Source organism: Vanessa tameamea, chromosome 18 (genome assembly GCF_037043105.1).
Source record: "Vanessa tameamea isolate UH-Manoa-2023 chromosome 18, ilVanTame1 primary haplotype, whole genome shotgun sequence".
Classification (NCBI taxonomy): Eukaryota; Metazoa; Arthropoda; class Insecta; order Lepidoptera; family Nymphalidae; genus Vanessa; species Vanessa tameamea.
In genome coordinates this window covers 5625697-5646433 of record NC_087326.1, presented here as the reverse complement: position 1 = coordinate 5646433, position 20737 = coordinate 5625697, and the positions used below count along the sequence as shown (strand labels likewise).

At 29.2% G+C, this 20737-nt stretch overlaps 3 protein-coding genes across 5 annotated transcripts; 1 reads left to right on the top strand and 2 right to left on the bottom strand.

The window, feature by feature from the left end:
- Window positions 1-262: 262 nt before the first annotated feature.
- Window positions 263-4556, bottom strand: LOC113399456 (pentatricopeptide repeat-containing protein 2, mitochondrial-like). Its single transcript, XM_026638602.2, has 9 exons — window positions 4351-4556; window positions 4057-4276; window positions 3822-3924; window positions 3478-3672; window positions 3273-3369; window positions 1805-1893; window positions 1500-1613; window positions 1283-1390; window positions 263-538 (listed from the first exon to the last, which is right to left on the bottom strand). Exons 1-9 carry the CDS (start codon window positions 4439-4441, stop codon window positions 422-424), a joined length of 1134 nt encoding a protein of 377 aa, XP_026494387.2. The 5' UTR covers window positions 4442-4556; the 3' UTR covers window positions 263-421.
- Window positions 4557-4960: 404 nt separating this feature from the next.
- On the top strand, window positions 4961-7798 carry LOC113399233 (serine/threonine-protein kinase PRP4 homolog). 2 transcript variants are annotated; one of them, XM_064217741.1, is made up of 2 exons: window positions 4961-5270; window positions 5626-7798. In XM_064217741.1, exon 2 carries the CDS (start codon window positions 6071-6073, stop codon window positions 7766-7768), a length of 1698 nt encoding a protein of 565 aa, XP_064073811.1. In that variant the 5' UTR covers window positions 4961-5270; window positions 5626-6070; the 3' UTR covers window positions 7769-7798. The 2 variants fall into 2 exon arrangements, with proteins under 2 accessions (XP_064073811.1, XP_064073812.1); XM_064217742.1 differs by having other exon boundaries at window positions 4962-5160.
- Window positions 7799-7849: 51 nt separating this feature from the next.
- Window positions 7850-20425, bottom strand: LOC113399466 (transmembrane protein adipocyte-associated 1 homolog). Of its 2 annotated transcripts, none has more exons than XM_026638613.2 (6): window positions 20069-20425; window positions 19696-19991; window positions 19069-19326; window positions 12091-12277; window positions 9770-9899; window positions 7850-9524 (listed from the first exon to the last, which is right to left on the bottom strand). In XM_026638613.2, exons 1-6 carry the CDS (start codon window positions 20155-20157, stop codon window positions 9354-9356), a joined length of 1131 nt encoding a protein of 376 aa, XP_026494398.1. In that variant the 5' UTR covers window positions 20158-20425; the 3' UTR covers window positions 7850-9353. The 2 variants fall into 2 exon arrangements, with proteins under 2 accessions (XP_026494398.1, XP_026494405.1); XM_026638620.2 differs by having other exon boundaries at window positions 7850-9521; window positions 20069-20424.
- Window positions 20426-20737: the final 312 nt, after the last annotated feature.

The following is a 20737-nucleotide window of genomic DNA, read 5'->3' as shown; positions in this document are numbered from 1 at the left end:
TACTCAAAAAAATTAAAATTATTACGCTATTTGTTTTAATAAGGATTAAAATTATAAGTTCAATATTAGTAACTAAACTAATATGGAATTAAGTGAATACTGTCCTTTAAATCAACTGTTTTCAGGTAATCGACGAACTCTTCTAATCAAATAAAACTTCTATTTGGAGTTAATTAAAAAGGAGACGGTAATGTTACGGTTATGACGATACGGATAAAGATTAGAAATGTGTGCAATGAATGATTTTTATAACACAAATAAAACACTTTCATTAAATCATTTTTTTATTTAACATCTAAATTCAACAAACACAACATTACAGCACATAATAAATCTCACAAACTATACCATACACGACAATCATTCTCTCATTCACAATTATGTACATGCCACTAACATTACTAAGGAACTAATGTTAAAACTATGGCAAATTTCTATTCTTTTGACGCATCCCATAGGGCATTCTCGGCATTCCTCGAGGCAAATTAGGCTTATCCATTTTAACATTTATATCGGATGTAAGCAGCTGGTCTAATGTCTGAAAAAAAAAATGCTTTTATTTTATATATCATAATATATCTATTTTGTATTATGGTTCTTATTGTATTATTATAACAATATTCTAGTCTATGCTATCATAGAGAGTATTTAGACTGACTGGACTAGAGAGTTTGGACTCTCTATTGTAATTTGCTATAAATTGGGCATAGACCATACTTACCAGCCTTCTGGTGTACTATCAAATTATATAGATACTATATAAAAATCCTATCTCAGAGACTACAGATCCAAACAAAGACAATAAGATGATGCCATAAATAATCACTACATTTGCTCAGTTAGATATAATATTTTTCCTAACAATCGGAATTTCAATTTGCAATAAATATCTTTGACAAATTAATTATGTTCTTTGTATCAGACTGAAACAGAGTACTTAAATACTATTAAACAAATTTACTGTTTACCATTTGTTGAATTGAGATGTAACAATAATAATGATTCTATCTTTTTTACCCAATCCCAGAGAACTTCTAATCTTTTTGGACTAAACAACCGACAGAGAAAACTATTGGGTAGTTTGCAGAATAGTATGGAAAATTGTTCAGATAAATATTATAATATAATATAAATTAAATATGGCCTCAAATTGATTAATACAGTAATCATTTCGTCATCTGTAACAGTCTGAGCCAAATTGTTAAGATTTGCTTGCTACGAAAGAAAAAAAAACATTTTAAACAGTATTAATACTAATTTAACTATTTGTAAAATATCATACCTGGTTATCGATTAACTGACGATCTTGAAGGGCCTTTTCAATACTTTCATATTCTCTTTGAATATCCTTATTATCTGTCATTTTTACTGCTTCGCGTATTTTAGAAATCTAAAAACAAATGTATATTCTTACAAATTGATATAACAAAAATATGTCTCATTTGCATTGAAAGTTTATTACAACGGTAATATATACGTTTTAGTAAAGATCAACTTACTGTTTCTTCAAAGAATGTATGTTTGTCTTTCTGATCTGGACGGTCAACATCCAAAACTCCCCTCAATATTGGCATAGCTTCGTCTACTCGTCCTAGTTGTGCCAATGCCAAAACCTAAAAAGTAATTTCTTTGTAATAATCAATAACTATATTCCAAAGTCACAGACTAAAACAATTCAATGGATAATAACGAAGATAATATGTTTTAGATATAATTTACATTTTTTTTTTCTCAAAGCAATGTATGATGTAACTTATATTTGAGTTTAAAATGTTACTTGAAAATTGAATTGTACCAAACTTACTCGAATATTCCTAATGGTAATATAATGTTGTTTCTGTAATGCTATTGACTCCATTGCTACATGAGGTGCTCCTTGATTTAAAGCCAATGCTGCAAAAAATATATAAATGAATTCTACAAAAATACAGTGTTAACTCCATGTAACGTCACTGGATTTAATGACAAACTCTCTAAAACGTCGAAATCACTCGACTTTGCTTGATTTAGCTCGTCTTCCATACAATGATATGCTCTATATAGCGTTACACTCATTCTCAATAACGACAAGAATTAAATAATAAAAAGTTATTTTTTAGTTGCCAAAATTAGTAAGAACTACGCAGATGCGTATAATATATGTATATTATACGTTCTTCTGTCGCTTTATTATCCTAGCCAGTAATAAACTGTCGGCATCACACATACCGAACTTTCTAAGAAATCCGTTTTTTAGTTTACAAATTATGATTGCTTGCACGCATAAAGAAGCTCTGGAAGCAGCAAAATTATTGAATAAATACTTTTTTTACACCGAAATGCCACAATATCGCACCGATATAAATAAGTAAAAAAATACCACTAAATAACTGGTGCAGCATTAGACGTCAGCCGAAAATAACGGACTATACGCAATAGCGTTCAAATAAAAATTGTTTTTTTATTTAATTATGTACTAACACTGGTCTGAAATAAACTTTTTATTTCAAAATACACACAGTCCCTTGAGTGTCGTTTGGATTTGAATGAAATTTGAAGTTAACACATAGGCTACCTAACCGCTTCTTCTCCGAGTAAATTTTGTTATTCCCGAAAGTAAATTTGCACAACATTGTTATAGTTCACTAGCACCTCGGCTATATAACAAACTTAATACCAAATATAAAACAAGGAACTTGTTTAACTTTCAAATTAAAAAAAGAATTAAAGAATGGCTTAAGGACCTTGACTATAAGGAAACTGAGCAGTTGTTGTCTTAAGACTATTGTAATTTAAGGAGCTGAAATTAAATTTAAATAATTGTTGTATATATACACATATTATTAAACCCACTCATAGCACCCAACACCACACGTAAATACACATATACAGGCACACACTTATACACATGCGTGCCCACATAAAAGTAATTTTTATTTTATTATATTTTACTATATATATTCATTACTTAGATTGGTAAATAATATTTTTTTTTGTGTTTTTGATTATTTTTTTTTATTTTTAGTTTTTTTATTTAATTTTATAATAAGAAACAATTATGTAACCTAACATCTGGGAAGGAATTGACTTCCAAAACACAGCGAAAGCTAGTTTGGAATTCAGGGCTGATATAAAAAATTTAAACAAAACTTGTGTATAAAATAAAATAAATAAATAAATTGCTATTGTTATTATATAAAAGTAAACTCTAAAAAAGTTAAGTTAAGCAAACCCATGGATGCTTAGTCTATGGAAATTAAATGCTGAACAGGAGAAAAAATTATAATACATACCAGCCATAAATGTTGCAGTTCTTCTTAACGGTGTGGAGCCTACACTGATCATTTCTCCCCACAATTTCTTTGCATATTCAAAACTCTGGGGTGTATTCTAAAAAAAAATCCATAATCTATATTTTGTACAATTTAATGTTTAAAAAATCTATTTTACCTTGATTTATTAAGAATAAATTATGTATAGCATAACTTATGATTTTACCTGTTTGTAGCAAGCTGCCATTATTAAAACAACTGGATATTTAGGGAACTTGGACATATTCAATTGTTTTTCTTGTACCCTTTCAAACACATTGTACATCTTATCATACATTTGATGGTTGTAGAGTAAGTCGAGTAATATCTGATATGATACCAGCTGATCAAAAAAACCATCATTATCCGGATCTTCAAAACACTAAAAATTTAATGAAAGTCTATTGATATGTAATAAGAATATTAATTCTAATTATCTTACAAGACCTTTAATCTAACCTATTTTGAATAACATTAAACACATAAGTTGATTAATATTTATTTTTTATAGGAACTTAACTTTTTATTTACCTTAATTGCTTCATTAGGTGCATCAAGAAAATGGAACATTCTCATAACTATAGGACCAAAAACAAATGAACCAAATCTAAACTCTGTCTTTTGCGTGTTGAACCTGGAAATATTTATACACTATTAATATTTGTATATAATTTAAACCATCTTATTGTATTTTTAAAAATTAGAAGAACTCTTTTTCTTGTGAATGTAAATAGTCAATATTCTAGTAAGTCATTTTTAACCTTACTTTTTAACCATATTTACAACTAAGTCCAAATCTGTCGGCTCTGCGATATGTACCATATTTTTTAAATCTTCAGTGAATATCATGTTTTTAGAATCTAATACAAACTCTTGCATTTTTATCCTAAATTTATCTGAAAAATTTGAAAATTGCTCTCTAATTCTTTTTCTGGTTTGCAAATACCCATCTATCCCCAACGATGATAATGCGTACAATTGGTGTACTGAAAATAAGAAATGTGTTATTTTTAAATCATTTATTACACAATTTAATACAAATAAATATATGAAAACACACCTTGAGTAGTATGAAAACCTCTTAATGTAAGCATTAAGCGAATGCCATGATTTGGTGCTATTCTAGATAACGAATTATAAAACAAAGACATTATTACAATAATTTAGATTTGTAATTCTAAAATTATATGCCGAATTGGTTGATTTAGGGTTAGGTTTTGAAAAATTAAAAAATCACAGACTATAAATGTTAAGCTAGGATTGACATTTGTCAATGTCAATAAGCAAATAAACCATCACATAAATAATATAGAATTCTGTGTACAATATTATTTTATGGTACGAATATAAAACAAATAATTATCTAATCACAGAAGATAAATTATCACAGATTTGTCTTTATAATCTGAAGTTAAATTATAATATAAATAATGAACCTCAACAAAATTTAAAACGGTGATTTCGATAGCAATTTTATTTACCCAGATTACATAACTTTAAGGAATACTATCGCAAATTGAATTTTTCCATTTCGAAATAAGATTTCTTCCCAATCAATAGTTAATTGTAATTCATCAGTTTGTATTAGCAGTTTCCTATATATATGCATACTATGACTGTATTATAATCTGTATGACAAGGAAGGAAATGTCAAAAATAAAAAATATTAATGTTTTGATAAAAAGGTTAAAATATTACACTTTTAAATTTAATATTTTTTGCTAATATGTGAATAAATAATAAGCTTAATATAACCAATATTCAAGAATTATCAAATTGTCAAATTCATGTTTACAAGAATTGAAAATAAATAACACTGTGATTTTGTGTTCTTAAAAATTCGACACATAAAAAGTAGAACGAAAAAACGGTACTTTAATATGTTTTATATGGTACTTTTACACAGATGTGATATAAAGTAAATTTTGTTGTGTTTATGTGATGACATTGTGTAACCAGATATACCATATTACTCTTAAAGTAAAAACAACATTTTAAAGCAAGCTAAGTGCTCATAACATGAAAATATTTATAAATCACTTGATAAAGTCAATGTGTTAAAGAATAAAAACAGATCTTAACTTGACTTTATGCCTGTGATGTTTTCATGCTGTGTGTACTATTGTAATATTATCCAAGGGGAAAGACATAGGACAAGTATTATTGAGATATTGATTATTTCCTAATAATTGTTATTAAAGTATTTTCAGTTCAATAATTGGACATTTGGGATTATCACTTAAAATGACCAATGAGCCAAATTTAATTTAACACTATATTTTTCATATAAATATTTCTAACATGTATATTAATGGCCTATTGATTTTTAATATAGATAACCATGGATGGGAAAGTAAAGTGACTAAAAGGACTAAATGAGTGGAGGACATGTGAAAATGCATATTTTCATAATGAACAACATGAAAAGTTCAACATACTAAGTAATGTTGGAACTGATGACAAAATGCTGGGTGGAAATGTAATCAATGATAATATAGTACATAGTACCCCATTTTATTGTCAGCATTTGTCAAATTTATGATAGTTATACTTCATTGTTTTGACATGTTATTTTATTTAGTCTATTTAAAAAAGTAACTATCATATATATGACATTTTATGCTTAAATCATTTTTTTGATACCAAAATTATTAAATAGCATCCATACTTTGTTTCATTGATATTTTGACTAAAACACAAAAACAAATTTTACATTTTACAGATGCAGGTAAACTAAATATTCAAAATAACTTCAAAGTGACAAATTAAGTTAACTCATTATGGCTGAAAGGCATGGTAAATATCATTCCACAAGATATTCTAAGACCAGCAGCAGAAGAAGAAGCAAAGATGATAACAAATGTCGCCCATATGAAAGTAAAACTCCCCCACTACCTCACAGACGCACCAGCATACAAGAACTGATGAAGGAACGAGAAACAATTAGAAAAGAACTCAAACATATAGCAAAACTTAAAACTGAAACTCAAAAAGAAATCAGAGAAAACTATAAAAAACGTAAATGTGAAAAGCCTAATGATCAAACCAACAATGAAAAGCATCACAGAGATTATATAAAAAATAAAAAACCTAAAAATGATGTAACAGTAAAGAAAACATCACCTGAAAATAGTCAAGATTATGCCCAGTTAGATTCTGAGGACGAAGAGCATATAATTGAGCAGAGAAGACAACAACGGAAGCAATTATTAGAACAATTACACACATCAGTGGAAAAAACAGATAACACATCCTGTGAGGAAAATGCCAACAATGAAATCAAGGATCTCCATTCAAATAAAAGTCAAAAGAGTCTAACAATAAACCAAACAAAATCAGCAAAAGATGTAACGGACATGTTTTCAGAAGAGGACTTTGTTCCAAAAAATGATACAGATAATGTTACACAGGACAATAGAAAAGAAAGTTCAAAGTTAAATGATAATTGGGACGATGTTGAAGGTTATTACAATATCAAAGTCGGAGATATTATAAATAACAATCAATACACAATAAAGGCATTGCTCGGACAGGGAGTTTTTGCAAATGTTGTTAAAGCACAAGATAGTAATAACAGTAATGAGGTTGCAATAAAAATTGTCAGAAACAATGATCTGATGTACAAAACTGGTTTAAAAGAAGTGGAGGTATTAAAAGAAATAAATGACGCTGATCCTGAAAGTAAATACCATTGTGTGAAATTTTATTCAAATTTCATGCATAAAGGACATCTTTGTCTGGTACTTGAACCTCTTCATATGGATCTGCGAAGTATTCTGAAGAAATATGGCCGACACCATGGAATTAATATCAAGGCATTGATGAGTTACAGCAGACAGTTAATTCTCTCTTTGAGACTCTTAAAAAAGATTGGTATTATACATGCTGATATAAAACCTGATAACATTTTAGTAAATGAAAAGAAAAATATTTTAAAACTGTGCGATTTTGGGTCTGCTACGAAAATAAATGACAATGAGCCAACTCCTTACTTGGTCTCAAGGTTCTACAGAGCACCTGAAATAATATTGGGTATACCTTACAAGCATGGTGTGGATGTGTGGTCGACGGCCTGCACCATCTATGAAATGTCCACTGGAAAGATACTGTTCACTGGGAGTTCCAATAATAAAATGTTAAAATGTTTCATGGACTTAAAGGGTAAAATACCAAGTAGAGTTGTAAGGAAAGGAAAATTCAAGGATCAACATTTTAATTACAACAACAATTTTCTTTTACACAAAAAAGATGAATTCACGGGAAGAGAAAAAGTTGTAGAAATAACTAACATTACAATGTCAAGAGACTTGTATAAAGAATTAAAGAAAAGTTCGTTAAACCCACCAACTGGTGAAGAAAAAAAGATAATACAGTTAAAAGACTTACTGGAAAAAATGTTAATATTGGATTCCAATCAAAGACTATCCGTTACAGACTGTTTAAAACATCCATTTATACAAGACGAATTACAAAAATGATTGCTCAAAATAAAACTTTAATTTAAATTATAGTCTTTTATTATTAGCTTAATTATACAAAGGTAAAAATAAAAATGCAAATTCAATAAAATTGTTACTTTAATAGTTTCCTAAGACAGAAAATAACAAAAATATACGCCATCAACCAAAATATCACTTAAAATAATAAGTTTCACATGGGTACATAGTACATACATACAACATGTGATCTATCACATTTTATAAAGGAAAATTGACAATTGTCATTAACTGCTTGATACGATTCAATTATAATTCGAGATTCAAATTGACAATTTATTTTTTTACAATGCGTTTCAATTATTTGTTTCAAGTCCACAGAATTTGTAGTTATGGTTAAATCTATTTAACATCTACAATCAAACTTTTCCTTAACGTAAAAACTAGAGACTAGTCGTAGAAGGCAAAATGTGTTTTTATTTCGGCCATCTTAACTTTTGTTCTTAATTTAAAAGCTACTCTTCTACATCCGAAATAATAGATTTAAACTGTTATATATAGGCTGTCTATTAAAATAACATAAAATAAATAAATAAAGCCGATATAAGTTTTTATTGCGGTTTAATTTTTCATAATTCATTGCTATTCCGCAAAAATATATGTAGAAAGTGCAGTTAACCTATATATTTAAAATCTCAGCTTTGCTGTTCTCGATAATATTACTTACTCCACTATCACTTTCATAAACATTAAAATATAACAACAAAATTAAAATAAGTAGGTAAACCATCACAGTATGATAAAAATAATTATATATAAACCAATTAGTGTCAATCATAATTATAAAATAGCAACACATTCGAACTTCACACTTACACCTCACAAAATAAAGTCTGATTTAAATTGCGAAATAATCATAGGTTCAATACTTTCGATGATAAGGAATACTGTACAATTGAAATATCGTAACGAATTTAAGTTCCAGAAAGAAACAATAAATTAAAAAAAAAAAAGGGTTGATGATTTATTCGTGTATATTGTATCCTCCTAAAATATTATTGCAAAATCTATTACTATTTTATTGCATAAATAATTTCATAGTTATAATCGCAACATAAACTCTTAAAGGAAGTTAAATACTTCTATCTGTGTCAATAATCGCGAGATTTACTAAACTTTTTAGCAACTGTATGTTCACAATGACTCACCTAAGTTATTAAAGTACAAAATTGTTTATGGTCGGATGCAATAACACTGCTCTATGTGATTTTTTTATTAATCTGCAAACATTTTGAGAATATTTAAAATTATAGTAAACAATAGACAATATGTGTCGCTGTTTCAGCCTTAGTCTAGTATGAAATTTATGTGGATGGATACATTACAAATTGTTAAAGCAGAAAACGAGATGTTTTCGTCTCGATGAGTCCGATCACTGGCTCTAGCTATCACAAAGCGCCTGATAAAAATCACGATGAAATAACAAATCAAGAGATTCCGAACGAAAGAAACTATCTGATACTTAAATAGAAATTATTTAAAATTATTTCGCTAACCCTTAAATTATAACGTATTTCTTTGGATGTGTGGCATTAATGTTAGGTATATTTAATCTGTTTTTCTTTTGTTATGTTGAGAGCATGTTTTGATTTGGGAACCCCGATGTTGGTACTCCAATGTCTATGGATTGACCCGATGCTATAGAATCAGGACTTTGTAGTGACGCGCTGTAAACTGGGTTCATTGGAGTGGTCCCTCCTACTTCAAAGAGTGTACTGTCGTATACACTATTGCTCTGCTGAAACAAAGTTTGAACCTCACATACACATTACACAAAATACTTTTTTATTTCATATATATAGTACGTATATTATCGAATAATAACATACAAATCTATCGATTCACCATGAAATATTTATTCATACACGAATCAGAATCACATTTTAGCACTTATCAAACACGACTTTTATTAACTTGAAATAAAAATATATGATTAAAAACATATATTAAAATTTATAACAATGTCAGATAACAAAACTTTACCTGATAAATATAATCGGAGTCCGTTTTGAGTGAACTGAAGCTTTGCTGATGGGGTAGCGATACCTGATCGTCGTCCATAGGCTCGTCCATCTGAGCCTTGTACGAGAACATGATACTGGGTTGTGAGACACTAGAATATAAAACAAAAAATATTATAAAAAAATATAATTCTCAATTTCTAAACACATACATAATGTGTTTTTAATTTAAAAAAGAGCATGCTAATAAACATGCAAATAATGATTTTATAATTACAACTAGCGACCCGCCCCGGCTTCGCAAGGGGGCAATGCTGATACTAAATATCCCACAGAATGTCTTTATATACAACTTTCACAGCTTTTTGTCATTACACAATATTGCTATGTCCCTTCATTTTCAATCTGCAATATCTTCGAAAATACATGCTGCAAAGGGCCATAATGATCTCTATGAAATGCACAATGTATTTAAGGTACTTAATTGGATAAGGATTAATGCTGTATTGCTTAAAATCGATTCGAAAATAAGCTATTATTTCTCGTAAAAAGTAAAGGATAAAAAAATGGTTAATGTGTGTTATCCCTAAGAAATAGGTAAATTAAAAAATTGCTATATTCCTACCATCGCGGACCTCTAAAATGCTTAGTGTATTGTGCAAGTATTATACATATAAAGCTTCCTCTTGAACCAATCTATCTATTAAAAAACCGCATCAAAATCCGTTGTGTAATTTTAAAGATCTAAGCATACACGGGGACAAACAGGCAGCGGTAAGCGACTTTGTTTTATAATAATGTATGTTTTATAATAATGTTTTGTAATGATAAAGTGTTTTGAAGTAAGAAGTTGCCCATAAATTTTAAAATAATAAAATTAATTTTACATATAACTAATAAAATAAATAAGTAACTAAATTAACAAACAGCTGGACCATATTGGCACGGAACTTATAAAATTGTGGCGAAAGTTCTATCCCCATAGGTAGATTACTTTGACAAGGATGACGTCACGATTCACGCACCATTTTTATATTTATCAAAAATTCAAGTGCTTCCTCTGTGACGTAATAAGAGTTGCGAATAAAATGCCACCGTGTGAAACATATAACAAAAGATTGAATGTGTTGAGTGACAATTTTAATGTATCGATACTTGTATATAAAATCAAAAATTCCCGTTCATTATTTTTTTTACCTACGCAGCCATACATAAGTTCCGCAGTCAGAAACCTTTTAAGATATCGCGGACTACTAACATAAATTTAATTTACGGCGTTAATTAAACATATTAGAGGTTGCTGTTTCACAATTCATTACATCGTTGTATTTTATTTTATTGCTTTTTCTTAAAGACATTATAGACTAGACTTAAGACAATCATATCATGACAATTAAAAAAAAAAGTCAATAAACGTGTTCTTGTTTTTAATTTTAAAAAAGAACCGCATTATCGTTTTCCCTTATTATGAGCAAAAACACGTTTCTCGTGGAAGTAGATTCGAAACTGTTTTATGCAATTATATAGCTCAATTATTCTAAATAAAAATTATATTACATAAACAAAACTTTTGACTATATACTTTGCAAAGTATATTTTATTTTCATGCTACAAAGCTAGGAAATAAAAAAAAATGTTTAATGTATTGGTAGTGTTGATTCTTTTAAGAAGTCGTAAGATAATAAACGGTAGTCACTAAAACAACTGGTTGTCTAGATGATATCACTTGTGTTGTGGTTGTTATTAAAGGTCACAGATAAAAAATATCGAGGTCTATTACACAGATATAAATAAAATTATGTTAAATAAGTTGTATGTGACGTATATCTATCAAAAAAATATCGTGAAAACTAATTACGATATAAACTAATTGTTCATGTGTAATCACGTCAATATTAACATGCATTTATGAAAATGAACATAACTACTAATAAAATAAATATTAAACTACATTTCGAATATTTATTTATTGATACGTCTTTTAGTAACGTAGAAACAAAGGTAAGATTAAACTACATTCCATCTAAGATAAGTCACATAACGAGCCGAATATATGAAAATAAGAAACAGTCATAGGATAATCATATAAATTATAATCTTACATCATTATAACCTTGACGTGTAGTTTCGTTTAAACGTACTGACTTTATTAAGCTGAATTATATTTTATATATAAGTCGACGGTACAAATTTCATGTAACAGAACTAAGAACGTATATACATTATAACAATATTAAACGAATCATAAAATTGTATTTCATTTTTACTTTAATCCTTTATGAAAAGTATTTTTTTTTCTTTTTGAACTCGGGTTAAAACTAGCGTAATAGCACTCAAACTTACCTGAAAAATTCACTCAAAAACGTGTGATACACGAGCGGCGTGTACAATGAGAAGTAAAGCCATGTAGTGACGTCCACGACGCAAAGACCAGACGGCATGGAGCCCCACGTGAGGAGACCCGCACCGACCGCCTGCGTAGTGTCCAGTAATGCGAGGAGAAGCACGTACAGATAGAATGAGAGCTTTGCTGGAAATAAATAATATTTAATAACATTAACATCATCATTTATTCGCTTCTCCTTAAGTCATATTTTTGGTAATTGATGTGTTTATTATAGGGTATGTAATTCACAGGCTGCCAATGGCAGAATTCCCTGGGAATGCTTTTGCTCTTGGGTTTGTTCAGAACGATATACCCAGCAATCAAACGAGTGGTCGTTGATTATCATTTAACAAAAAATCCCTTTATTGGCTATTCAAAAATGCTTCATTGTAAAGTTTACTTGAATAAAATACATTTAATTTGATTTGAGACCCACGCCTCACGTGTTTGGCTATACTATACTTTGCCGAAACCACGAGGCATTGTATATGCAGGTACTAAACAAGTGAACAATAATCTTATTTAAAAAAAAATACATTGCTTGCATACAACTGGTAAAAATCGCGCGGGCATCATATTTACAAATTTTTAGTATCGTTATCTGTGGTTTGTTCGATTTAAATTCGTAGACTAAAATAGTTTAAATATAACATATTTTATTTTAATGATCTGAAAATTTCCACCTGAATAAATTGCTGTGTTTATTAGTTAATAGCATCGTGTACCACAAAATTACGCGTCACCAGTGCCACATGCGGTACCCTACACGGGCCGCTTCCTGATTTATATCATCTATTTAATCTAATTTTATAAATGCGAGAGTAATTCTGCCTATCCGTGACTCTTTTACGCCTAAACCGTTGGATTGAATTTGATGAAATTTGGAATGAAGCAAGCTTGAATCCAAAGGAAGAACATAGGCTACTTTTTTTCCTTAATTCACCTATTCAAGGGGTTAAAGTTGAGGGATGGTTTAAATATGGAAGATCTTCAAATTTGAAGTTGATAATGTGCAAATGGGTACATAGGCACACATGCGCTGGTGAAGCTGCGGTCATAAATCTATTTTAACCTAAAATATTGCGTGGCTTCCTAAAAACATATAATTTACAATCTTAAAGTTTTAACATGTTTTAGTGGTATTTTATTATTATTTTATAATGCTGTAGCAAGACTTTCTATTTTTATTGCAAATGATCATCTTAGTAAGGTACATCAAGTATATTTTAGTTCTTCTAGGAATTATTGAAGCCGAGATGGCCCAGTGGTTAGAACGCGTGCATCTTAACCGATGATTTCGGGTTCAAACCCAGGCAGGCACCACTGAATTAACATGTGCTTATTTGTTTATAATTCATTTCGTGCTCGGCGGTGAAGGAAAACATCGTGAGGAAACCTGCATGTGTCTAATTTCAACGAAATTCTGCCACATGTGTATTCCACCAACCCGCATTGGAGCAGCGTGGTGGAATATGCTCCATACCTTCTCCTCAACGGGAGAGGAGGCCTTAGCCCAGCAGTGGGAAATTTACAGGCTGATTATTATTTATTTATTTATGATTATAGGAATTATTGCTCGGTTTAAGCCCCCAGACCAATTTTTCTATCATAAAAATAACATAAAACAAAACTATATATTTACACATAATATTCTGCCTATAAACTATTAAAATTACGAAAATATACGAGAAAAAACATTTCAACATTCAAGTGCTTCTCATTTTTAAGTATCTACAAGAGATAAGATTAGTTTCATCTCGTACGTCTAATATAACTATAGATAAACATTAAGTGGAGCTTTGCAATGACATTTTATCGAGAGATATGTACAGCTCCATATATAAAAATCGTTACATGTTTTCATGTTTGTGGTAAACTTATCTATATCTATTTTTTATTAAGATTAACGAGAAGTTCCCTGCTACTTGTGTATGATAATTTCCATTTAGATTAACAACTCTCAATTTATCAAAACATTGATGATGCTACTTGATGGTACGGCTTTATGCAAGCCCGTCTGGATAGGTACCACCCACTTATCAGATATTCTATCGTTAAATATATATATATATTTAGTATTGTTGTGTTCCGGTTTGAAGAGTGAGTTAGCCAGTGTAACTACAAGCACAAGGGACATAAGATCTTAGTTACCAAAGTTGGAAGCGCATTAGCGATGTAAGGAATGGTTAATATTTCTTACAGCTCTATTGTCTATGGGTAGTGGTGACCACTTACCATCAGGTGGCCTATTTGCCCGACCGCCTACATATAACATTTCATTCAAGTACGAATACTGTACAAATAATTGATGCTAAATCAGCTGTTATTTCTTTTGTTTTTAAGGCTTCTTTTAAGATCTTTTCACACAAATTCTAATTTTAAACTTAAGTATTAATTTTAGTTTTATTCCGAAACATGAAAACTGAGATTATTACACACGTTTATTAGTTTTCTAGGAAAACACTAGAAGTACATTGTCGAGTTGTTAAAAAATAATAAAATTACCTTTTTTTTGAAAAAATGTTTGTAGTAACAAAGAAACAAATCGTTATAACATTAAACATTTAACGTAACCAATATCGTTATTAAAAACAATATGTGTCTCGGTTTTAATAGACTACCAAATACAACGTTATTTTTTTAATCATGTAAATTCGATTTTGATTCTTCTTTAAAGAAACAGCTTAAGACAAGGGGTTGATTACAATGCGCTCTTGCAAGGCTTCTCAATACTAACAATTTAGTCATTAAACTCCAAGTATTGTATTGCATTTAGAATCGAGTTTGTATTTTATTACAAAAATCAATAACATCCTCGTATTAACTAAACTAAACATTTATTTTTTAGTGATTTACCTAGTATAAGCAATGTTTGCCTCGTGGGTATTTTTTTTACGATATATCTAGACGAACGAGCAAATGGGCCACCTGATGGAAAGTGATCACCAACACCCATAGACAATGGCGCTGTAAGAAATATTAACCATTCGTTACATCACCAATGCTACCTAATTTGAGAACTAAGATGTTATGTCCCTTGTGTACACACACTCTGTTACACTGGCTCTTTCACCCTTCAAACCGGAACACACAATACTGAGTACTGTCGTCTGGCGGTAGAATATCTGAGCCGATCATTATAATATTTTTTGGTAAGTAGTATACTTGGTTGCCATGTAATATTTTCAATCTACTAAAAAGCATACACAAGCCTTTAGAAAAGAAACTTTAAACTAATTAAGGTGCTAACTTAATCTTCTATAATATTTATGATTATTTTATTTCAAGTAAGAGACGAAAGGCGAAGAATTTGTTTATTGGGACGCGCTAATCGTAGTATTTTACCAAATCAATATATTCTTAATAAAAACCCCGCTACAACCGCCGCTTGTAATGCTGTTGATAACACACATTGCTGCTAGTCTTGTAATATAGTAGCTGTGGTGAAATTTATGTCACCAGTCCGTATATATAGGCCAAATAAACAACATTTGACATCGAATTGAGGCGATACCATTGGTCGAGAGCTTGAATAATCTGTGGTATTCATTAAAGATTTACGAAAAATGCCGTGTTATACGTTGACGAAGCTGTTATCGGAACTTTGGGACTAAAATTTAAGTGGATATAAGTAGTTAAGTGCATTATTGTTATATTATAAATAAAGATATATCAGTCAAGAACTGTTAATAATGCACAATATAGCTGATCTATTACTGATAGAGTATAGAAAATCGAATATAATACGTTAATTTAAGGTTTATTAACCTTCATACCTTATTCAATTGAAATAGGCTGTGTATTTAAGAATTCTGGTCACCTCGTGAATCCAAAAAAATACGACAAAACATAAATTCATAAAAAAAAACACTAAGTGGTAACACATATAACCTACAAGTTTTCGGCTGCGGTTTCGCTCTCGTTTTTCTGATGTATAGGCTACATTATTTAAAACTTTCATTAAAATCCATTCAGTAGTTTTTGCGTGAAACAATAACAAACATCCATACATACAAACTTTCACTTTCATAATATTAGTAAGGATTGCTGCATTGGCGTCTTTGAAACCGTAATTAAGTTGGAATGTTCTAGTCTTCATTTTTATTACAATTTATACAAATACCGAGAAAACAATTAAAATAATTGAAGAGAAAATAATTAACAAGTCTTAAAACTTGTAAAATGTTTTCTAATCAAAAATTTTTTAATTACAATAATTAAGTTTAAATACTTCATATCATTAATTCAATTATTTGTTTAATGGCATTTATTCATATTATAAAACAAAATCATTCGCGATTCGTCGTCTGTCTGTCAGAACGCGACTACTCAAAAACGACTGAACCGATTTTTGTACGGTTTTAACCAATGCACGGAGTGATTCATGAGGCATTTGTATAATTCATTGCGATTTTATGTAAATTGGCTAAAACATGACGAAGATGTCGGAAAATTCATGCCAACGCATAAACCAATAGTTTATTTATTATAAACGTTTCATGTCGACCCTTCTTCTCCCCATGCAAATCCAGAACGAGTAGCTAGCAAATTATAAACAACGAGATTCATATTTGTTCAAGATAGTAACCTACAGACTTTATTATCTAAAATTATGTAACGCAAACAAGAAATGAGTTTGTATTTTATAAATGTAAATATTTATTACTTTGAGAAGAGGAAATATCGATGTTTTTATCAACATAAAATAAATAAATGGTTTTTAATTGTTATGTGATTGTAATATGCATTTAATAGACGCTAAGTACATAGTAATTGGATATTATAAGTATATAGATATAGCTTATTAATTAAATTATCGAAATGTTTATTTTACCCTAAAAATGATTTTTTTAAATCAATTCATTTCTTAATCGTTTATTATGCGATATATTTATTGATATTATTTTGTTATAGACGCGGAAGGTCCAATTAAATTTAAAAAAAAAAACCAAATCAGACATTACCACAAATTCGAAAAGTAATTGTTTAGGAATTTACACAACTATATTTAAAAAAAAATCTATATTATAAACCTCCTCATTTAATGTAATTGAAAATATCAACAAACAACTAATTTATTAATTTCGTTGAGTATTATCAATATTTTATAATTGCCTTTTTTATTTAAGAAAGATTTATTTTATAATTACATTCATCGTTACTTCAAAATATTATTAAGAATTTTCATACAATTTTCTGACCATAAAGCATTTAAATTGGATTGTCAATTTATAGGTACCACTGAAGAATCAAATTACTTAAGTGACTTATTCCATGACAAGGCAGAAAAATATAAATAGAGGGTAAAGTATTATGTAATTCACAGAACTAATTTCTTTTAATTTTGAGTTCTTCTTCTATTCTCACATGTTAAAATGTTCAATGACACATTACATCACATCAAAATCAGACACCATATCACATAATCAATCAAAATTCAGAGCTACTGTAAATTGACGTTTTTAAAGACATAGTTTGGAGCTTGAGGAGACATATTCATAATTCATTTTTACTTTCAGAAAACTGCAAAAGAGGATACATAGATCTTCTTCGCTTTTTGATGCTATATTTAAATATAGCATAAATATTACTTAGAATCACTTTTTTTTAATGTATAATTTTTTTTATTGAAATAATTTTCGATGGTTGAAATATTCTCAATTCAAGTTCAAATATAGAATAATTTGAGCATAAGAAAAGAAAAATACCTGTATATAACACATCATATACACTGGTATATAATAAGTATATCACCATGAGTGTAACTAGTATCATCAAAATAACTTATTACTAAGATTTAAAACTCTTACTAGGATCAACATATTCTTAAAAGAATATTTATTTAGAAACATAGATTATAGAGGTTTAAGATTCTTTTTTTCCTATAATATTCTCCGATCTAAATAAAGTGACCAGCAAGTCTAGTTCAAGATGTGTTTTTTTAGTCTGATTGAAAGCAATTTTGTCATAAAAACTGAAAAAGGTAACATGTTTTTTCTTCTTGGTTTATCTATTCTTTACAATTGTCACTGAAAACAACATTCAAACTAGTTGGCCTTCACTTACATAGTTTTTATGAAGTGTTTTAAAACTGAAGAAATTTATTTCATACAATAATGATTGTCAATGTTACTGGCCCAATTTTAAGATACTGTTGAAATCTATATAATTATATAAATGAATGTTTCGTTGTTTTATTTCTATGCCAATCAAGCTGAAACATTGTCGAGTTAATAACTCTTGCATTTTGATGACTAACAACATTTTTTTCTTATAGTACTATCAATTGTTTACTAAAAAATTAAAGAGATATTAATATGTGCATCTACAAAATTTTAGTAGAAAATATTTGTGAGACAATTAATATAAAATACAGACTCAATACTAAAAACAAATTTGAGATCACAAATAGATATTAAAACAAAAATCTCTAGTTAATTCTTACTTTTTTTTCTTGTTTCTAAAATGTAGCATTGAGCTTCCATTACATGTACTTTAGTAAAAAGGAATATTTTATGTATCTATAAATAGTATAAACAAAGTCACTTTCTAAGTTGCTAACTTCTTCTACAGCCCTAAACTGATTATGATACAGTTTTCGCTAATAGAAAGAGCGATAAACTAGGAATATAATATGTAAATGTTTTATACGGAATGGCTGAACATTGTTTGCTGTGAAACGGTGGTTGAATGGATTCAATGTAACAATATAATTTGGACCTTGGAATTTAAATCAATAAACAGTAAACACATTTTGATCTGTGGCACTATATGAATATTTATATTTCTCATCTATACAAACTTATGAAACCCAACTAACAAATAAACATGAAACTAATAAATAAATATACATATTAAATATCAAGAAAAAAATAGATGCAGTATTTTTTTTTATTAATAAATTGGGTCAGAAATAAAGTAAAAAATTAACTTACTCGGTAAGGCCAAATATTCCCGTAATGGTATCCAGGGTAATAAAAGTATTACAAAGTATATGATAGCAAACACAAGTGACGATGTGAACCAGAACAGCATTCCCCCATGTCCGAATAAATCATAATCCCTGGTGTCGATATGGAACATATCATTTGGCATAATAATTTCTAATGTTCCTTGTGTTACTGTGAATGCGAGTGATATAAGTGACGTAGCTAGTAACACATATCTGATACTACTACGACTGTCCATATGCCCTGAAATATACATGATCTTCGTTAATTGATTTATACATTATAGAAGTAATAATATCATATATTAAAACAAAGTTGTTTTTTAAAATGATAAGTTATATAGTAGGTTTAGGATTAATGTTAAAAAAATATTTATATATTATATTACATAATGACTTATTTCGAACTGAATGTTACAGCCAATACTACTTCATAGTTAAACTTAAATAATTACAATTATATAAAAATAATCCATTAATAGTTATGTTATACACGGAATATAAATATAATTGCATCCTCATCTAATTGATGCCTCTAACATTAAATATTTATATAATTTATTTTATACTATATGCCAAAATACTTATAAGAATCCATTACCATTAAACTTACCAAAAGCCAATCCGAATATAACCACACTCATTTCTGTCGCTAGTAAAAAAAATCTTACAGTGACCCATAATATCTTGTCGATCAGACCGCCCACCGGCATCGCTGCATTTACAGTCATAGAAACAGCACATCTTATTAAGCTGATGATCACATTACCCCATACAAGTGTATAGAACGTCAAAAATATGGGACTACTGGTAGCACGCAACTTTAACTGAGCCTTGTTAAACCGTACCACTAGAAATAGCAGGAAGAGTGCGTTTGGTATCAATATTATCAAATCCCAGATACGAACTCTGCAGAAAAAACAAAGCTGTGAGAACAAAAACATAACCATTTAACTGCACAAGGACAACGGCTAGTGATTCGATACCTTGAGTTGTTCATTTCATAATATAACACATATTTACAAAATGTTTCTTCTTTAACGGGCGGCAAATCTGATCCATTTGTTCCATCCATTTTTCTACGTTTTAATTCTGTGCCATTTAGTATTACGAAATTATTTTAAGATCCCTGAAAGGGAATCATAACATTGCTACTGTAATCGAATTACCTCTCGCAACATAACGTCAGCTTTGTCGTCGCATTATAAAAACACAATTTTTCTTTGAATTTTCGATGGTCTCACTTTCTAATCCAATTTAAAAATTACAACACAACATTAAAATCAACAAACGTCCGACTTCCTTGCTTTACAACTTGATCTATCTAATTGCTTTTATTGTCTGTGGACTGTAGCTGACGGCTATGGGGTAATCGGAATAGACAGATAGACACTATTTATATTTTTTTAACCATTCATAGCTGCTTAAAAGCTCACGTATATTAATAAAACCAGTAAAAATCATGCTTATATAATTACAAGTAAGTTTGTTAGTTGTAGTGTGAATATATGAATTCTCAGGATAATATTAAAAATATACTTAAACAATCTATACCAGACTTTACACTAAGCAAATGCAACATATATTAAAATTTAGCTATTACAGTAGATATTCTATGCATGAATTAATATTAATTTAGGCAATTTAATTTCCAC

Coding starts and splice junctions, on each gene's coding strand:
- LOC113399456 (XM_026638602.2), bottom strand. CDS start 4,441: ATGTCTTTGTTTTATAATTCGTTATCTAGAATAGCACCAAATCATGGC. Junction 3,925..4,056: donor GTTGTAAATATGGTTAAAAA/GTAAGGTTAAAA, acceptor AAATATTTCCAG/GTTCAACACGCAAAAGACAG. Junction 1,894..3,272: donor AACTGCAACATTTATGGCTG/GTATGTATTATA, acceptor TATTTTTTGCAG/CATTGGCTTTAAATCAAGGA.
- LOC113399466 (XM_026638613.2), bottom strand. CDS start 20,157: ATGGATGGAACAAATGGATCAGATTTGCCGCCCGTTAAAGAAGAAACA. Junction 19,327..19,695: donor TATATTCGGATTGGCTTTTG/GTAAGTTTAATG, acceptor TGTATATTTCAG/GGCATATGGACAGTCGTAGT. Junction 12,278..19,068: donor GGAATATTTGGCCTTACCGA/GTAAGTTAATTT, acceptor ATTTATTTCCAG/CAAAGCTCTCATTCTATCTG.
- LOC113399233 (XM_064217741.1), top strand. CDS start 6,071: ATGGCTGAAAGGCATGGTAAATATCATTCCACAAGATATTCTAAGACC.